This window comes from Sceloporus occidentalis, unplaced genomic scaffold (assembly GCF_023333645.1).
Source record: "Sceloporus occidentalis isolate IW3139 unplaced genomic scaffold, rSceOcc1.0.p SCAF_19, whole genome shotgun sequence".
Classification (NCBI taxonomy): domain Eukaryota; kingdom Metazoa; phylum Chordata; class Lepidosauria; order Squamata; family Phrynosomatidae; genus Sceloporus; species Sceloporus occidentalis.
The window spans coordinates 2,577,464-2,595,153 of record NW_028316999.1 but is presented as its reverse complement, the minus strand read 5'-3'; the positions used below and the strand labels follow the sequence as shown (position 1 = coordinate 2,595,153).

Below are 17,690 nucleotides of genomic sequence, written 5' to 3'. Positions count from 1 at the left end.
GTGCTTGCCAGAATGTGGAATGTATTTGTCTTAATCAATGCAACCAAAATAGTTAAATGATAAATGACCATGCATGATAAAGATTTAACCCACAAAGTTAAAAAAATAAATAAAAAGGAGATGAAGGTTAGGGTATATCAAAACTGTTTACTACCTAGCCCCAAGATAAAACGACAAACTTAATTTTAATTCATCATTATCATAATATCCAATCGGAAAACATGGGGGTATCCCGAGAAATATAGTCAAAAGATAAAATTGGTTGTACTCCTTATCATAAATCGAATAAAACTTTTTTAATAAAACTGTTAAAAAAAAAAATTACTAAAAATATATTATAATCCCCATAATGAATCCTAAATACGCTATAATTTTTTTTTCTTGTAAGTCATTAGATGAAAGTGGTAATGATTTAGTTAGATATCTATTTACTTTATACTAATATGCTTTTATCTTTATTTTCCCGGCATCAATTCATTGTAGTAATTATAATATATCTTGTGTAATTTTTTTTTTTGATTTATTAGAGGATGTCCAATCAATTTCATCTTCTGAACATATGAAAATTGTTCTACAATATTTAATCTGTCATTTAACTCATACACTACAAAATGCTTGTTTGTACGGTACATCATATGACAACTCTCACTTGCCCTGTGCAAGCAGTAAATATGCTATGCAGACACGCTGTATATTCCTTATTAGACGCTTTCTTAAACCTATATTTAGCCACTTAGATTTGGCCCTCAGCAAACCTCTGTCTGAGGGATAAGAATGGATGGCAGGTAGGATGACCACTTGTACAACTCATAATTGATTATACATACTGCAGGACAGCACTTTACACGCTCTGGAATTTAGAGACGATCCACGTATGTTACTATAATGATGTTTTTTTTCCTCTTCATTCTGCTCTCTGTTAGTAATCTTGTGTTCTGACCATTGTCTTTTTTTCTTCCCTCTCAGCTCACAAGTGGATGTATGGTGGCTTGGAAAATAATGTTTTCTTGCAGTACTTGGCCTGGATCACATATCCTGTGGTGTTGATAACATTCTCTGCCGGGTTTACACAGATACTTGCTCCGCAGGCTGTAGGCAAGTGTGTTGTCTATGTATAGCATCATTCTATTGGACATTCATTTAAAAAGTGATGTGGAAAAAAACCATAACCAGTCATTATAAGTTCAGTTCTTTACAATGTGACATTGGGTTTTTATGTATAAAGGTAACTCTGATAGTGCTTATATTGTCTAATTACCATAGTATCCAATACAAGTTTTACTATATTTTCCGCAACATATACTTTACATCCGGATTTCTCACTTTACAAAATCACAAAAGACGGTTTAAAAAAAAATATCTTATACATTGGTTATTGTAACTGATACCTCCTCTGACTCTGATATGAAAATCTTATCTGCAGCCTGAAAACTCCTTGCATTTTCGCAATCTGCTATAATCAAACGTAGCACCATCTTCAGGAAAGGGCTGATTGTGGGGAAAACCAAATATTTTTTTTTAGTGGCATTTAACTGTAAGACTGAACCGTACCATAGGCAGAACCAGATCATGCCTTCTCAGTTCCTCATGGTCTGTACTTGTTCTGTTGGCTTGTCTTGTCCCATTTATGATTTCACTGCTCTTTCCCAGGTTCTGGTATTCCAGAAATGAAGACTATCCTTCGTGGGGTGGTGCTGAAAGAATACCTCACTATAAAAACATTCATTGCCAAAGTGATCGGGCTGACCTGTGCCCTTGGCAGTGGGATGCCACTGGGCAAGGAGGTAAGTTCTATTGGTACATACAATCACCACTTACTTTATAAGTAAAATGCATTCTGGACTAATTCATTTTATTGCATATATAGCTGTGCAGGCATTCTATTGTTGCACACTTCAGTCTCATTTTCCTCAACCCTTTCTTCCGCTAATGAAGAAGGATACACGGTTCCTGCAAATTCAGTCCCATTTAAATCAAGATAATTTCAGCTTGCATACTTGTGAATTGAACATCAGCCAAATACGTGTATGCCAGTTAAACACTCTTTAAAAATCGCATTTAATTATTTTCATTTTTGTATTGAAAAATGTGGTTTAGAGTGGCCCTTTATACTTTTTATGGCCACAAAATATCTAAATTTGCATCTATTTCATGAAGCCACTTAAACCACATTCACCAATGATCTAAACCCTTTACTTGATAGAATGACTTGAATGAAACTGATGGTCTTACCTCATTTCCACAGGGCCCATTTGTTCACATTGCCAGTTTGTGTGCTTCCTTGCTTAGCAAGTTCATGTCTCTGTTTGGAGGAATATATGAGGTAAGTTCTAACTGTGTGTATCTCTGTAAAGAGCGGACTCCTGCTGAATGGGATATTGCACCTCTTACAGATGTAGAACTAAGTTAGAGAGAACCATCCTTTCCAGTGAAGTGAATGGATATGTTCTGTTAAGGGTCTTTGTTGATGATGAAGGTCCTCAAAATGTTGTGTTCTAAGCCCCCCCCCACCCGAAGTAAAGTAAAACATCCTTACTTACATCTAAGCATCTAGCCTTCTAGTTTTAGATTTCAACCTCTTCTGCTCTCCTTCTTTGAATTCAACTTCCCTCCTGGGCTTTGTTAAATCCCTTTGTGTATATAAATGTTTCTCACATCTTCTTCTCTCCTTCAATGAGATATTGAGGTCTAACACCCCAGTGTAGGACCAACACTGTGAGGTAATACTATATATTTACTTGTATATAACTTGCTGTCTCAGAATGAATCGCGTAACATTGAGATGTTGGCTGCAGCCTGCGCTGTAGGAGTTGGATGCTGCTTTGCTGCTCCCATCGGAGGTGAGGTTCTTCTGAGCGTGGACATGTGAATGATCTAAAAAGTCAAGTCTGTGTTTAAAATTAGTTTCTGAAAGTATAGAGGAAAGGGTGTTGGCTGGAAACAATGTTTGTAGCAATGCATCACCAATACGTCTTTTACTCTAGGTGTCCTGTTCAGTATTGAAGTCACCTCTACGTTTTTTGCTGTAAGAAATTACTGGCGTGGCTTCTTTGCTGCCACATTTAGTGCGTTCATATTTCGAGTTCTCGCCGTGTGGAACAAAGATGAGGGTACACACAGCTCCAGATCATGCTGAACACTGTCAGGTCTTTCTCTGGTTCACTTTCTGCTGTCTTATTATTACTATCTTTTTATTTAATTTTCTGCCTTTGTTATTAAAACTTAAATTCGCAATTGTTTCTGATTTCCCATTGTTATTTTGTTTTCGTAATTTTTTAATTCTTCCTTTGGGTCATTTATTGTTATACCTTTCCTTTTTTTTTCTGGGCTTTATTATCTGCACATGATCACTATTACTTTCTTTGTCTATATAAGGTTCTTCTCATTTTCTTATCTGTATGATTATTTTAGCATTATTTTGTGTTGCAATTTGGGATAATTCTTTTTCTGTGATTTCCTACTCAGAGACAATCACTGCACTATTTAAAACTCGCTTTCGTCTCGACTTCCCATTCGACCTACAGGAACTCCCGGCTTTTGCTGTGATTGGGTGAGTACTATAGGGTGATACTTGAAGACTTAATGTTCTTCACAAGTGGCAGCTGTGCAACATACTCTGTATACACTCTTTTTTTAGTTCTGACACGCACAACACATCATATTTCACTTTTTATTTTGCTTATGTCAGTTTACAAATATTTAGAAATGTCTTCATGTCTTTCTATATTTTTTTTTTCTTCAACCTGTTTCTAGAATTGTCCTTTTTTTATAAAATATTCCTGTGCAATTTGTGTTCTACTCCTACCTCCTGGTTGTCGTATCATTTGGTGTTCTGCTATTCCTGATGATCACACACACATTTTTCTATTGATCATCTAACATCTCCTTGCCATCATCTAGTTGCTATCCTGCTGGCCTTATATCCACAGACTGCACTAATATATAAACAGATTGAACAGCAGTTTAGGGCCCCCATTGATTTAAGGGTCCCTTCCTCCTTAATTGGTATCACTATAATGTATTTGGTTCTTAATAGACCTTTTGCAGAACTGTGTTCCTTTTAAGTTATGTGTAGTTATCCCTTTTATCACTTGTACTCGAGATAAGGGCCCTAAGCAAAGATTTCAAGTGGCCTCAAAACATAGAGCTGTCTCTTCTACAGTGACGTTCCTTCCACTGGTATTCTCTACAACTGATCCATCTCTGTCTGTCCCTTTTTTCCTACTTTTGTCAACTGAATTACTTTGAAAACGTAAGGTGAATGAGAAGATTAGCTAGGTCCATTGCCACTGATCTACTGTCAAAATGCCACTTAGTCTGTCCTGCTGCACCAACACTATATCTTTTTTCTGGCTGCCTGTCTTTCTCTCTCTATTTTGCTAGCTGGCAGCTAATTGTTAACCAGTAGTTTTTTATTTCACTGATCTTCTGTTCCATTGGTAATCTGCAAATCGGTTCCAATCCCTCAGGATTGCCAGTGGATTCGGCGGTGCTTTGTTTGTGTATCTCAATCGGAAGATTGTTGAGTTCATGAGGAAACAGAAGACAATCAACAAATTTCTAATGAAAAAGTGAGTTACATGAGGAATAGCTTTGTGTGAAAGTGTACATTGAGTGAATTAATAATATTTGATTTTGGATAATAGTCTAAGGACCTCATGTAATCTCATCCATTGAAATATATGCACAGGAGAAGAATTAGGAGGTATATTGTATGGTTTTAAATTGGGGACAGTGTACAAGTAACCCTTGCTTGAAATTGTTAGCCAAAATCTAGTCCGGAATGGCAAAGAAATATGATTGAGATGGAAAAGGCAACTTCATGAAACTGGCGAGGTGGCTCAGATGGTGCTTCTTTAGTCAAGAAGTGTAGATGCATGTATGTTTTGATGGCTATTTATAAGTGCAGACATGGCCTTCCTTCCCCATTGTACTTATAATCCATAATCATCTGCACTGTGTTCATGTTGGATCCCTCTCTACTATCACATCATGAACCAAAGCCCAACTATCGAACTCCCTACCACCTAGTATTTGTCAAACTAAAAATGTTGGCCTCTTTAAATGCAATACTGAATCTGAAATGAATGACCAGAGCAGATAGTAAACTATCCTCTTTAAGGATATTATTTATTCTTGTAGCATCAGTGGTTTGCACAGAGCTTTACTGTGTAGGCAGGTTATGACAGACCTGATATGCAAGATAAAGGGAGCCTGCATATGTTGTACATACTGCTGTACAGTATGCTTGTTTTGTTTGCCATTATATGATGTCCTTGTACCAGTTGTAGTCCGAGGACCACATTAGTAAAAGGGTACATAACTGCTGAAGTCATTCTATGTTGGCGGTTTCTTCCCTTGCTGTCTTCTACATTTAGATTGTTTGTCTCTCTGTCCATCAGCTTTCTGACTGCCATCCTTTTTATCTTTGTCTTTCAAACCCTTAGGCGTCTGCTGTATCCTGCTCTGGTCACGCTGCTTATATCGTCCCTTACATTCCCACCAGGATTTGGACAATTCATGGCTGGACAGGTCAGTGCCTAGCTGTGGTGGGATGAAGCTAAAGCTAGAGGGAAGGATGCAAAGTTTCTTGTCACATCCTAACTGCCTGTTTGCATACATTTTAGCTAACACAGAAGGAGACATTGGTAACACTTTTTGATAACTCCACATGGGCTCAGCAGGGCATCTCTGAGGACTTTACGTACAAGGGTTTCACCAGCGCCTGGAAACACCCGAAAACCAACGTCTTTGTCACTCTGGTCATATTCATTGTTATGAAGGTCAGTGAGACACCTATGCAGTGTTCCAGTGGACTGATATGTTTTATTGTAAAACATTTAACCTACCACTTATGTTTGTATCTAAACCCGAGACGTAATCATAAATAATGGCAGACTTCTATATGTGTGTGTCTAGTTACCCTATTTACCCCCATATGGTTTGCTTTGTGCTGCGAAGCCATTCCACATGTCAAGCACACTTTCTTTAAAGTATGACTCTCGCGATTAACAGTGTTAGGAATGTTTGTAGCTGTAAACATTCATCTAAATCCACTTTATATATTTCTTTTTCTCTGACCAATCATTCTCTCTCTAATAGTTTTGGATGTCAGCTCTGGCGACTACGATTCCTGTACCGTGTGGAGCGTTCATGCCTGTCTTTGTGATTGGTGAGTTGTCAGTCCCGGACAAAGTAACATATTTTTCATATGCAACATTATCATGCCAGTGTCCTCCATGTGTCACAATCTACACATCACATTTGCAGTTCATCTAGTGAAGCAAGCTGGGCTATACACCCAAAGGGCATTAATGCCCTCATTTGCAGTTTATTTTTCCATGCAATCATTTTGTTTTGTTTTTTTGTACAATTCTTGGTAAGGGTGGAATTAGGCTTTTTGGTCCACAGGCTCCAAGATATGTTGGCACACTTTACATTGCACTGTGGATTTCCACTTTAAAAACAGATGGTTATGCATATGTATGATAAACTGGGATTTGTATCAAGATGTGAGTTGGCAGAACATTTTATTTCTGCTATTTGTGCAAACTGTTTAAATGTGCAACAGTGAAACTTCTGTTGTAATAATACTAAGAAACACATTCCCTACTTCCATAAATAGATTATATTATACATCACTATTTAAGAGGGGGCTTGTTGCCGATCCCACATAGTAGTTTGTTTGCAGATTTATATGAGGCATGGCAGGCTTTGCTGATATAGTGAACTCATGTCTTTTGATCCATGATCACTTTGGCAAAGTCTACATGCACTGATCAGTTCAGTTCTGCACTGATCAGATTGTAGCAGAACTTAGTTTTATATAAAAGTTTAGAAAGCAATTTGTCTTTTTTCCCATAGCATACTAACCCTGACAACGGTAACGTCAAGGTCAACTCTTCAAATCTTTGATTTGTTTGTGAGTGTCCCACCTGTGTATGCTTTTATATAAGGTAGATACCGGCACACTCCTTAGCACTAGGGGCAATGTAGAATAAGGTGGTTGCGTACCAATGAATCCAAATAGTAAATCTTTAATCGGACTGTTTCAATGTTTTGGGAGTGCACAGAACCGCATTATCAGGACATAACACAAATAACACACATGCAGACTAGTGAACATTCAAATACCTGTGTACCACTTATATATGCAGCCAGCACTATTAGAGGTGATTCACAGATTCAGATACCCTAGTTCCAACATTGTTCTGGCGTCTTGGGGTTAAATGTAATGAAATCATATGTTCTTTCTCCCCTGTATTTAATTCTGTTAAAAAGTTTCGCAGATGTATCTTTCCAGCAATTTCAGCGCAAAGTAGTAAAAGTGACAAATTTGCCATGGGAGATAATGGAATGCTCTTGACAATTGCTCCACTGTTGTTCCATGGTTGCTCTTAATACATACACTCTATGTCTCAATGTGCATTCTCAATTTAATTAACCTTTTGATTAGCTCCAACAAGGCCAGAGCACAAGTACACACATACAAACACATGTATATTCATATGGTGAGTGTTTTAGTGTGCTTAATTTAAAGATGAATATGATCCATTTTCGTCTGTTTTGTGCTTTATTGATCTTTTTGAACCCTCATCAGTATTTCTCTGTGTCCGTCAAATTACCATCCCTGCAGGTGCTGCATTTGGCAGGTTGGTTGGCGAGAGTATGGCAGTATGGTTTCCAGATGGTATTCATACTGATGGAAGCACATACAGGATTGTACCTGGGGGTTATGCGGTTGTTGGTAAGGACTCAAAGCTACGCTAAAATAAATTTTCTCGTATTCTATAGGATTTTCACTTTTAATTATCCTTTGTTTTTCCCTCTATGAACTAGGTGCTGCGGCTCTCTCTGGAGCGGTGACACACACAGTGTCTACAGCTGTCATTGTATTCGAGCTTACAGGGCAGATCTCTCACATTTTGCCCGTCATGATCGCTGTCATCTTGGCAAATGCAGTGGCTCAGAGCCTGCAGCCATCACTCTATGACAGTATTATTCGTATAAAGAAATTGCCGTACTTGCCAGAACTAGGCTGGGGACATCAAGAGTAAGTACATCCTTTTGAGATGCAATGATAGTAGTAAATTGATACAAAAGATGCATTTCCTTTTGAGAGATATGATCATGTTAATACAGGGTGCAAGAGCTCTGATGTATTGGGGGCCTTGTATTAAAATGGAGCCAGCATGAGAGGGAAAAATGAAAGTTCTGTCACAGTGTGTTGTGAGATTTATGGAGAGCCTGCATTGTTAAGAGTGCTGTAGGCCAAACTGTGAATTGATGTTTTGAAACAATGCGCTATATCGTTGGTCAAGGTTGGTCAATTGTTGTTGGTCAATCCTCCAGGCCTGAATAGGGTAGGATCCTCCATCAGGCCCCATATAAATAATAACAGAGTAAATAATGGTGGCATCTAATGGTTGTAAACCTCTGACCAGGAACACCAAGGCACTGCTGCGGGTATGAGAGGGGCCTTATCTTCAGGACAGCGGGCCTGACTGCTGATGAATAGCACTTGATGGAGTAGTATTGGAATGTAAGGGTGGAATGGGACAATCAAATATGTATAATAAGGCAGGAGAGAAAACAGGACAATGTGTCCTCTGCTCGTCTGAAAGTACCCTTAATGCTCTCCTTTAGTGCAGCGATGTCCCACAATGGATTTGGGAGAAAGGATGCTACCGACCAATGTATGTATTTGTATATTTTTTGTATCTACAGGAGGTATAATGTGCGGGTTGAGGACATAATGCTTAGAAATGTCCCCTTTGTCACTCTGAATTCAAAGTACCGGGATCTTCGAGAGCTGTTATCAAACTGTCGGTTAAAAAGCCTGGCTCTGGTGGAGACTGCGGGTAAGTTTCTTTTTTTATGTTTCTAAAGGTAAGCCTGTGAGAGGAAAGTCTCCTTTTTAATTTCTGGCTATATGAGTTGCTCTATAGTTAGCACTACATGACATGGGCCATGACTGTAATGTAATGTCCCATTTCCTAGAAATAAAAACCATTATACGCGATACATTAACAAAGAAAAGGCTTGGCTATGGGGATTGCTTGAATATTGCCATACTAGGAATAAGGGGACACAGTGGCCAGTATGCCTGGTTGACTTCTCCATTAAACGTGTGGGCTGATCTCATGGCTTACTGGAAATAAAGGCCTGTACATTGGGGAGAATGCCTGAATCCAATAATTTTTTGGATTGTGGAAGAATCTGTAGAAGAATCCAATAAAATTGTATTTGTACCAATAGGCTTATAATTATTCCCAATACAAACTCTGGAACGTATTAAGCACAGTAATTAATTAAAATTAATATTGCCTTCACCTGCATTTGAATTTGAATACATTGGGGCATCACACGGAAGTGTCGTAAGTGGCCGCTGTGTATGTGTCCTTGGCTCCTGGCAGATGCCTCTTTTGCCCTGTAGCAAAGGGCGGAATATCAACTGCATAGCTATTTTTTGCCTTTTTAATGTAGTTTAAATAATTCCGTGGGGTGTTTATGCAGCTGAGCTTCCTTTGCTAAACTATCATTTCTTTAGTTATAAGTGTTTCTCTGAGGCTTTTAGCAACTGTACAACTTATTTGATACTAAACCTAAACTGTGTCAGGGCAGCCCTGCTGTTATAAATATGTGTATGGAATGGCTCTGTGGCTAAGCTTTCCATTTTAGTGTTTGATCATATACACTTATTTGTACGTGAAAAGGGCCGCACCAGCCCTATTTTCACATCAAATAAAATGAATAAAAGGACTGATCAGCTAATATACGTGCAATTGCCTGCTGCTTTTCCGACTGCTTTAACACCATATTTACTCGGGGGGTTTTGTGCCCAAAAACCTTTAGACTTTAGACTCATTTTTACACTGTCTCCTTTTTCAATTTTTTTGTGTACCTACACAAATGTATATATTGGGGGGGGTTCTTAAAAAACAGAGCTTTCTGTTGATACCATTTCTTTATATATATGTTAAGTTCCAACATTTTGTATGAATTATACATAATATTAAATCGGGGTTTTTTTTAATGGTTACTTAGCACTAAATGAAACATGTGGGTTGCCTTATTCAGACTGGAAATCTTAAAATTCTGTGAGGTTTGTATCTCATATGAGACTATTTTGCAGCTCGCCAACTCTAAATACCTCTGCAAGAGTATGTATTTTTGGAAAAAAGACAGCCTAGGTATTTCACTAGGAGCTTTTAGACCTTATTGGCCACAAATCTCAGGCAAAGGGAGCCATAACGTTTAATTTTTGTTTGCACAGATTGCACGTAACTGCAGAAAAACCCACCAAAATTTATTCAGCTAAATCTCCAGATTTCAGAAGTACCCTGCATGCTTAGGTTTTTGCATATTTTTTAAATGTACTGGATGCCCTACATGACACTTTATTTCCCTGTGTAACAGCACGCAGAAAATAAGGGGTTAAACGATAATACTTTGTACAAACACAGTTTAGATAAAGATACATTTTGTCAAGAATGCCAGCCTTCAGCTTGTGTGGGCCACAACTACCATCACCCTTATCAGCTTGGCTGATAAAAGCAAAGGTTGGCGTCTAAAAAAAAAGAAAGAGATGATGTGATCAAAGTATAGATCGGTTGGCAACCTGTTGATAGACTTTTTAATTTCTTTTACTTTAGATGACCTTCTATGCCGTCATGATAGATTTTTGGGCCACTTTTATCATGACGCCATGGAATGTCATGAAGCTTTTAAGTGAAGTGGGAGCTCAGCTGCCATTGACTAGTATAGGAGTGTTACAGAACACGTCCTGGATGCATACATGCGTATGCTCCCTGCTTATACTTTCTGGTTTCACTAAAGGCAGCCGGGGAGCAGAAGTCTAATTTTGTAGCTCAAATCATTAAAGAATGTCTGCACAGATTTGCTTGCAGTAGAATCCATTGGCTTTCATTCAGATGTACTGGAATTTGTATTACAAAATTGGGGGACAAGACTGCTCCTTTTAAGTTTTTTAGCTGGTCGGTGGCTTTCATAATTATACAACTACATGGACAATACCAGCCCCTGTCTGAAGACCTTTTCATTAAAAGAACAAGAGGTCATCCATTCTGACTTAAAGACAGAATTCTCACTTAAAGCATCCAAAAAAATTCTTTATAGTAATAACTGCAAAGATATGGAATTCACGACCCACATATTTCTATCAAATTCAAAGGATGCCTTTTAAGTATGTGCAGAGGATGTTTAAGCAAAGAAGAATATATGGGGATAAAGTTGGCTATAAGGACAGGATTAGTTATGACTTATTGATCCAGTGAGATATAATTTTTGAGTATAAAATTTATTTTTTTTTCTCTTTTGAGGCACAATTGGAAATCGATTCAATGTTTTAAAAAATTGTGATATTTATAAAAACATTAAATGGTAATGATATGACTCTATACAGTGTCGGTTCTGACCTGACAGTGTCGGTGTTATGCACGATGATTCTCCTTTTATTCATCCAGCCGGTTTTCTTGTTACTATGGTAACAGAAAATGCCTGGTCACCACAGCAACAGGAATAAGAGTTGTATACTTTTCAGTGATCCTCTCGCTGTGCGGCATAACAATTTTGTGTGGGGGTGGGGTGGCTTTACTTAAATTCTGTAAGAATAGTAAAGGTGTGGTTGGAATTTATATTAAAACTTTTGAACTGAAAATAATACCGTATTTGCTCGATTATAAGACGGCCCCCCAAAATCTAAATATTAATTTAGGAAAAAAACAAAAAGCCTGAATATAAGACTACCCTATAGGAAAAAAAGTTTTACTAGTAAATATTAATTCATGTAAAAAAATTCATATTTAATAAATGCTATGATTGAGAAAAATATATATTTTTTTATTTTCCAACCTGCCCCCCAGTTATGCACATCTGCCCCCAGGGTTGCCACTCTGCCCCCAGAAATGCCTCATACCCCCTATTTGCCACTCTGCCCCATGATGTGCCTTTTAACCCTCTATATGCCACTCTGCCTCCAGAAATGTCTTATACCCTCCTATATGCCACTCTGCCCCATGATATGCCTTTTAACCCCCTATATGCCAGAGTGGGGCAGAGTGGCATATAGGGGGTTAAAAGGCATTTCTGGAGGTGTGTATGTATATATATATATATATATATATATAACTGCTAACAGCAATCACACTCCTATCAAGTCAAGGCAGCCAGTACATGCTGGAACCTGGGTATGATAGGAGTGTGAGTACAGCCTCCCTATGCCATGCTACCACCACCACCACCCTTACACATTCATGCTATCACACACACACTCATTCACGAACATTTAAATACTCATTCATTCCATTAATCACGCATACTTCACACATTAATCACAAAAACCCTCCCCCACCCCCTTACCTGAACTGCAGATCTCTCACTCGAAGACTTCTGCAGGGGCCCGGCTGTGCGAGCAACTTCTCTGGCCCCGCCCCCAGAGGAAGGAGGGGGGAGGCAGAATTATGTGACACTCTACTAACTTCCTGTTCTCCTGCTGCTAGAAGATACGCTGCTCGCGACCAAAGCACCGGTAAGCAGCCTGGCCCCAGCGGACATTTTTTTATGTCTGATTAGAAGACGACCTCGATTATAAGACGAGGGGTATTTTTCAGAGCATTTGCTCTGAAAAAAACCTCTTCTTATAATCGAGCAAATACGGTACTACGGAGGATGTAAGCAAATTATCTCCAACCTAAGTGGCATGGAGATTGGTGTGTAGGCTGCATAAGCACATGCCTCATTAGCGTTGTATGCGCACCATTGAATATCGATAACGGAGCGGTTAGTTTTGCATTTGGGATTCCTCTAGTGTATGAATAATTTGATCTGCTATTTACTTTTATGTCGTTTTATTGAAGTTGGAAAAAATATGTAGTATTGCATTAATTTTTTTATTTTTTTTAAGTGATTTAAAAAAAAAAAAAAATTAAACGGCACATTTACACATAGTTTGTGTTATTTAGACACACCAGAAGAGTTTAGTGTACATTCTGGAACATATTGGTTTTCCAGAGGTGGATTAGATGAGGAAACAAATAGCATTTATTTTCATGTACTCATTATTTTCGGCATAACGTGGACGAAAACCACAAAATCCCTTTTTTGAAATTTCCTGTACAGCATTGGTTTTGTAAAATGTAACAGGGCAACAATAATCTACGGTTCTCTGTAATAAATATAGCTCTCAAGTATTTAATGGTTTCTAGTAAACAGTGCAAACTAATTGAATTAAAGGTCTTGGATGATGTAGTCAGCTGATATTAGAAAGTGCATAGACAGCAATTAACTAGATTAATAAAGTATATGAAACTCAATCTCAGTTCCAGCTAAGGGACTGCGAGTATTCTATTTACAAACTCTACTGTAGATACAGCTTCACATATTTTTTCCTGTCTGTCTGTAAGGTGGGAAAGTATTTCTAGTTTTATACAAAGCAATATATACACATTCAGTTTAGTATCCCCTGATTAAACCTGCATTGGCTTAGTACATAGTAAGCATGTGGAAGAAAAAAATAAGGTACACCATCCCATTGCTCCTGCGATTACTTTGTTTTGCCGCTTGCTCTGTGTGCTCATGGTTTGTATGGAGTAGAAATGAAAGGTTGCATCGGACAAGGAGAAAGCACAAAATAACACTTAATGACAAATGCAGAGCTGGTCAAATGTGTCTGGCATTTGGGAGTGAGAAATATTGAGTCACATTTATATACTTTTAGTAGCCAAGAAAGGTTGTTTTCCTACAGATCAAATTCTAGGATCACTTTTCTTTCATTCTAGAGTCCATGATCTTGTTGGGCTCCATTGACCGCTCTCAGCTGATGGCTCTGCTGCGGTTTCAGCTCAGCAGAAAACGGCGCCTGCAGCAACTTTGTGACATAGAACACGGGGGAAAGAAACCATCTGAGAGCACTGTGCGATTTCAGGTCTGTATCCATGTTCTGTGTGTGTCAGCTGTGAATGTTTCTTAGTAGTAAATGTGAGCTATGCATAAAGAATTATATTCTTCACAATTGTTGGATCTTTTACATGAGGAGGGCCCTTTTGAATTTTTTTAAAGACATGAAGTCTTGTTTTTTGTATGCATGCTCTGTATATTCAGTATTGAATGGAGTATTTATATATGTGAACTGTTTCTGAAGTGTCAGAAATTCCATTACATATCTACTATATGTTCTGTAGTTTGAGTGACCTCCTGCAATTCGCACTACAGGCAAAGCTAATGTAAGCCTAGAAATAATAAGCACTATTCATAGAAGGTGTCCAGAGCGTTGTGTTGACAATTAGCTATGGAATCAAAGTTCCTAACTATTGAGACTTCATCTTCTTTCAAAAGATCACCTGGTTCAGGAAGCCTGTATATAATTCTATAAATGCCAATTCAGGAGTTATGTGTAGCATCTTTAAGTATGCATTTAGTATGTTTTCATTATCATTTTTGTCCCACAGATAGCAACAGAGCAGACCACATTTTCACCATCTCGGGGGGAGAGTCGAAAACCTCTAAAGCCAGCTCTTAAGCGAAACACCAGTAGCATGTCGGACCAACAACCAGGTATGTTAAAGGGCTTGGCATAAGCATGCCAACCCCTACTACGAAGCAGGAGTGTGAACATTAGATTTTCTTTCTGTACAGATGATTCAGAAAACTCTGTGAATGCCTTGAAGAGCATCTTCTGTGCCAGAGATTTCAGCGATCAGATAGAGGTCAGAACCTATACCCTACAACTATGCCTTTCACCCTTCATTGCCGATTGCTTCTATATATTTTTATTGCTCTTCATTATACCTTCTGTTTGACCTTCATCCTCTGTTTTTCTGCAGTTTAACACTGTTCGTCACAGCCCCTTCTTCATTCATGCTCACAACTTAGTTCCCATCATTTTTTTTCTCCTATGTTGTTGCTAACACAAAAGTCTCCCGTGAATCCCGAGTCTCCCACAAAATTAAAATCCAAACGACCACAACTTGGCATGGGGGTAAGTGCTGGAAAGCTCCATATTCTGTACTAGGACGTATAATGAACTAAAAGTTAACTTATCGCACACACATATGTAGTACAGGTAAGTTATGAAAGGCACTGGATAACGGGGTAGCCAACAGGTAACTATCCAGCTGTTGTTGAACCACATCCCCCCATGACGCTTTCTTAGCAAACATTTTTGGTGTTGTGGCCTTGCAGCAGCAGGATGGCTGTTGTCTCACACTGCCAGGGAAAGTCAGGCATGATTGACATTTTGTGGCATGTTCTTTCACATTGTGCCTTAGGGAAAATAGGAAATGAAAAAATGGCAGAATCTAGTCCCCCAAATTCTTACGGGCTCTTAAACATTTTACTGCACTCCCACTTCCCACTGCACTTCCCACTGAATGCAGGAAGCGTACTTCAGTATGCTTCTCGCACATGTGCCGTAGCGCTTCCATTGAAGTCAGTTGCAGCTGAACTCCAATTAAGATCAATGACAGCCAATCAAAGTTTAGCTGGCATACATGTGATTGGTTGCTGAAAGTAGGAACACACAGGTGAAAAAAGAAAAAGACAGAAGTGTGATTTGAAAAAAATATATATATAACTAAAAATTACCAATGCATAAATGAGTGGAGTAAAATGGAAAATTAATTTTACCTGGAACTAGGGCTGGGTGGTTTTTTAAAGTTCGGTAACACCTGTTATTTTCCCAGCTATCAGTGAATCAAATTCTACTCATTTTTCATCTTGACAAGCAGCAACACTAAATCCTGGCGCAGGTTCTCCATGCATTCCCCCTAGTGATAGGGTTCAGAAATGAACCCTACCAGGTTCTGTTCATAGCTTGCTTAACATGTTAACATACCATCAGTTAGAGAGCGCCAAGTCCATGTGTCTCTGCAGAGATTTTCTTTGGGAATACACTGCACAGCATAGGAAGGTTGGAGGGGGTACTTTCATGTAAGTGATGATCTCAGCTCATTTTTATGGCTATACACTTTCATTAAGATTACTCTGTTACAGGGCGAAGACATGGAAGAGATGGACACCATGACTCAGTCACAGGTGAGTGATTTATTGGAACAATTAAAAGAATCCCTTCAATGTGGCTAATTTTGGTGATTGGCGTGAGATGAGGTTTCTCTGCTTGTGCATTAGTTATAGCCACATGGGCACTGCCTGCTGATTAGGGACATTTCAACAATGGGATTTGTGTGTTAGACTGGTACTTGTTTTTCTAACAAATACTGAAGCAAAAAGGGGCTGCTTGGTTACTACTAGCATGCTGCCTGATATCTTAACTCATGGCTGGGCTCAGGCCTGAAGCCAGTGGCATCTTGTCAATGCCTTTGGTAGGGGATGTTATTTAAATGGCGGGATTTGGATTTCTCACTTGGCTTTTTTTAATCAGATTTTAGAATGGGAGGAGGTTCAACTAGATGAACCAATCAATTTTAACAACTGCAAAATAGACCCGGCACCCTTCCAGCTGGTGGAAAGAACCTCTCTACACAAGGTACTAAAATTTCACAGCGCCATCCTTTGTTTATATTTTCTGCAACCTTACAGGCCACTGTAACATGTAGTTTTCCTTTTATTTTCTCTATTTTCCTAATCCAAGTTTCTTTCACTTCTGCTCCCATTTAACTAAATATCCCTCCAGTATTATTCGCTTACAGTCATCCTTTCCTTAGGCACACACAGTTTTCTCCTTACTTGGGATGGACCATGCGTATGTGACCAGCATAGGACGCCTTATTGGAATGGTGACACTGAGAGAGGTAATGACTTTCAGCCCAAAAACATAGAAGAAAAGGGAAATATTTCATAACTGTTTAGCAGTGGAAGAGGCGGTGTAACTCTATGTGAAAGGTCTTAGAAGTAGTAGGTGGACGTATGCATGAATGGTATATCTATTGTGCCATGTGATGTCACTGATATGCAATGCACATGTAATACTTAATGCTTGGATATTGTAAATATTTCAAGGGTACATTCTTATATTTACAGCTCCGTAAGGCCATTGAGGGTTCAGTGACTGTCAAAGGAGCAAAGGTGCGCCCACCTCTTGCAAGCTTCAGAGACAGCGTAACCAGTAGCAGCGAGACAGAGACCACTAATATCACCAAACTGTGGGAGAGGAGTCGTCGTCATCTCCTTCCTCGTGAATCCAGTCCATCTGACAGTGATGATAAATGACAGAGTGTCTTTCATATCCCCTTGATCTCAAGCTCATTCACCACCCTGCCATATTGAGGATGATGATGTGTCACACAGTGTCTTCCACTTGGAGCACAGGAGGGATGCAATAGTTTGGTTACCATTACTTGATCTACCTTCTAGAGTGCTGTATTGCTTCCCACCGAGGTGAACTCCAAGCTTGTGATGACCAGAGGAATTTAGCACTAGATGGGGCATTACTATCTCGTGAACAATGTGACATAACAGAAGAAGGTCTGCCATAAATCCGTTTCCACACTCCCTACAAGACAGCTATTTGAATGGGGAAAGCATAACGACTGCAACTAATTTTTTTATAGTGATTAATAAAATAATTTAATGCATTGCATTGCACTGTCAAGCAGCCTTGGTGGTATAAAGATGGAAGAACCCCACCACTGCCTCAGCGACATAGGAAGATTATGTGTTGTCGACACTGCAGGGGTAAAAAGGAGCCTCTGTATACTGAGATGGGAAAGTCA

At 38.9% G+C, this 17,690-nt stretch overlaps 1 protein-coding gene across 1 annotated transcript in view; it reads left to right on the top strand.

Annotated features, from left to right (window-relative positions):
- LOC149302311 (chloride channel protein 2-like) overlaps positions 1-17,187 on the top strand; it is a 30,541-nt gene extending 13,354 nt beyond the window's left edge. The window contains exons 4-23 of the mRNA XM_089482414.1: positions 967-1,095; positions 1,651-1,784; positions 2,246-2,323; positions 2,762-2,840; positions 2,985-3,110; positions 3,466-3,550; positions 4,470-4,571; positions 5,448-5,532; positions 5,628-5,783; positions 6,103-6,172; positions 7,637-7,747; positions 7,840-8,053; positions 8,728-8,861; positions 13,800-13,949; positions 14,473-14,574; positions 14,656-14,726; positions 16,012-16,053; positions 16,400-16,504; positions 16,683-16,769; positions 16,999-17,187. Of these exons, the coding sequence (XP_089338540.1) occupies positions 967-1,095; positions 1,651-1,784; positions 2,246-2,323; positions 2,762-2,840; positions 2,985-3,110; positions 3,466-3,550; positions 4,470-4,571; positions 5,448-5,532; positions 5,628-5,783; positions 6,103-6,172; positions 7,637-7,747; positions 7,840-8,053; positions 8,728-8,861; positions 13,800-13,949; positions 14,473-14,574; positions 14,656-14,726; positions 16,012-16,053; positions 16,400-16,504; positions 16,683-16,769; positions 16,999-17,187 (2,249 nt within the window). The remainder of the gene's footprint in view (positions 1-966; positions 1,096-1,650; positions 1,785-2,245; positions 2,324-2,761; positions 2,841-2,984; positions 3,111-3,465; positions 3,551-4,469; positions 4,572-5,447; positions 5,533-5,627; positions 5,784-6,102; positions 6,173-7,636; positions 7,748-7,839; positions 8,054-8,727; positions 8,862-13,799; positions 13,950-14,472; positions 14,575-14,655; positions 14,727-16,011; positions 16,054-16,399; positions 16,505-16,682; positions 16,770-16,998) is intronic.
- The last annotated feature ends 503 nt before the right edge of the window (positions 17,188-17,690 follow it).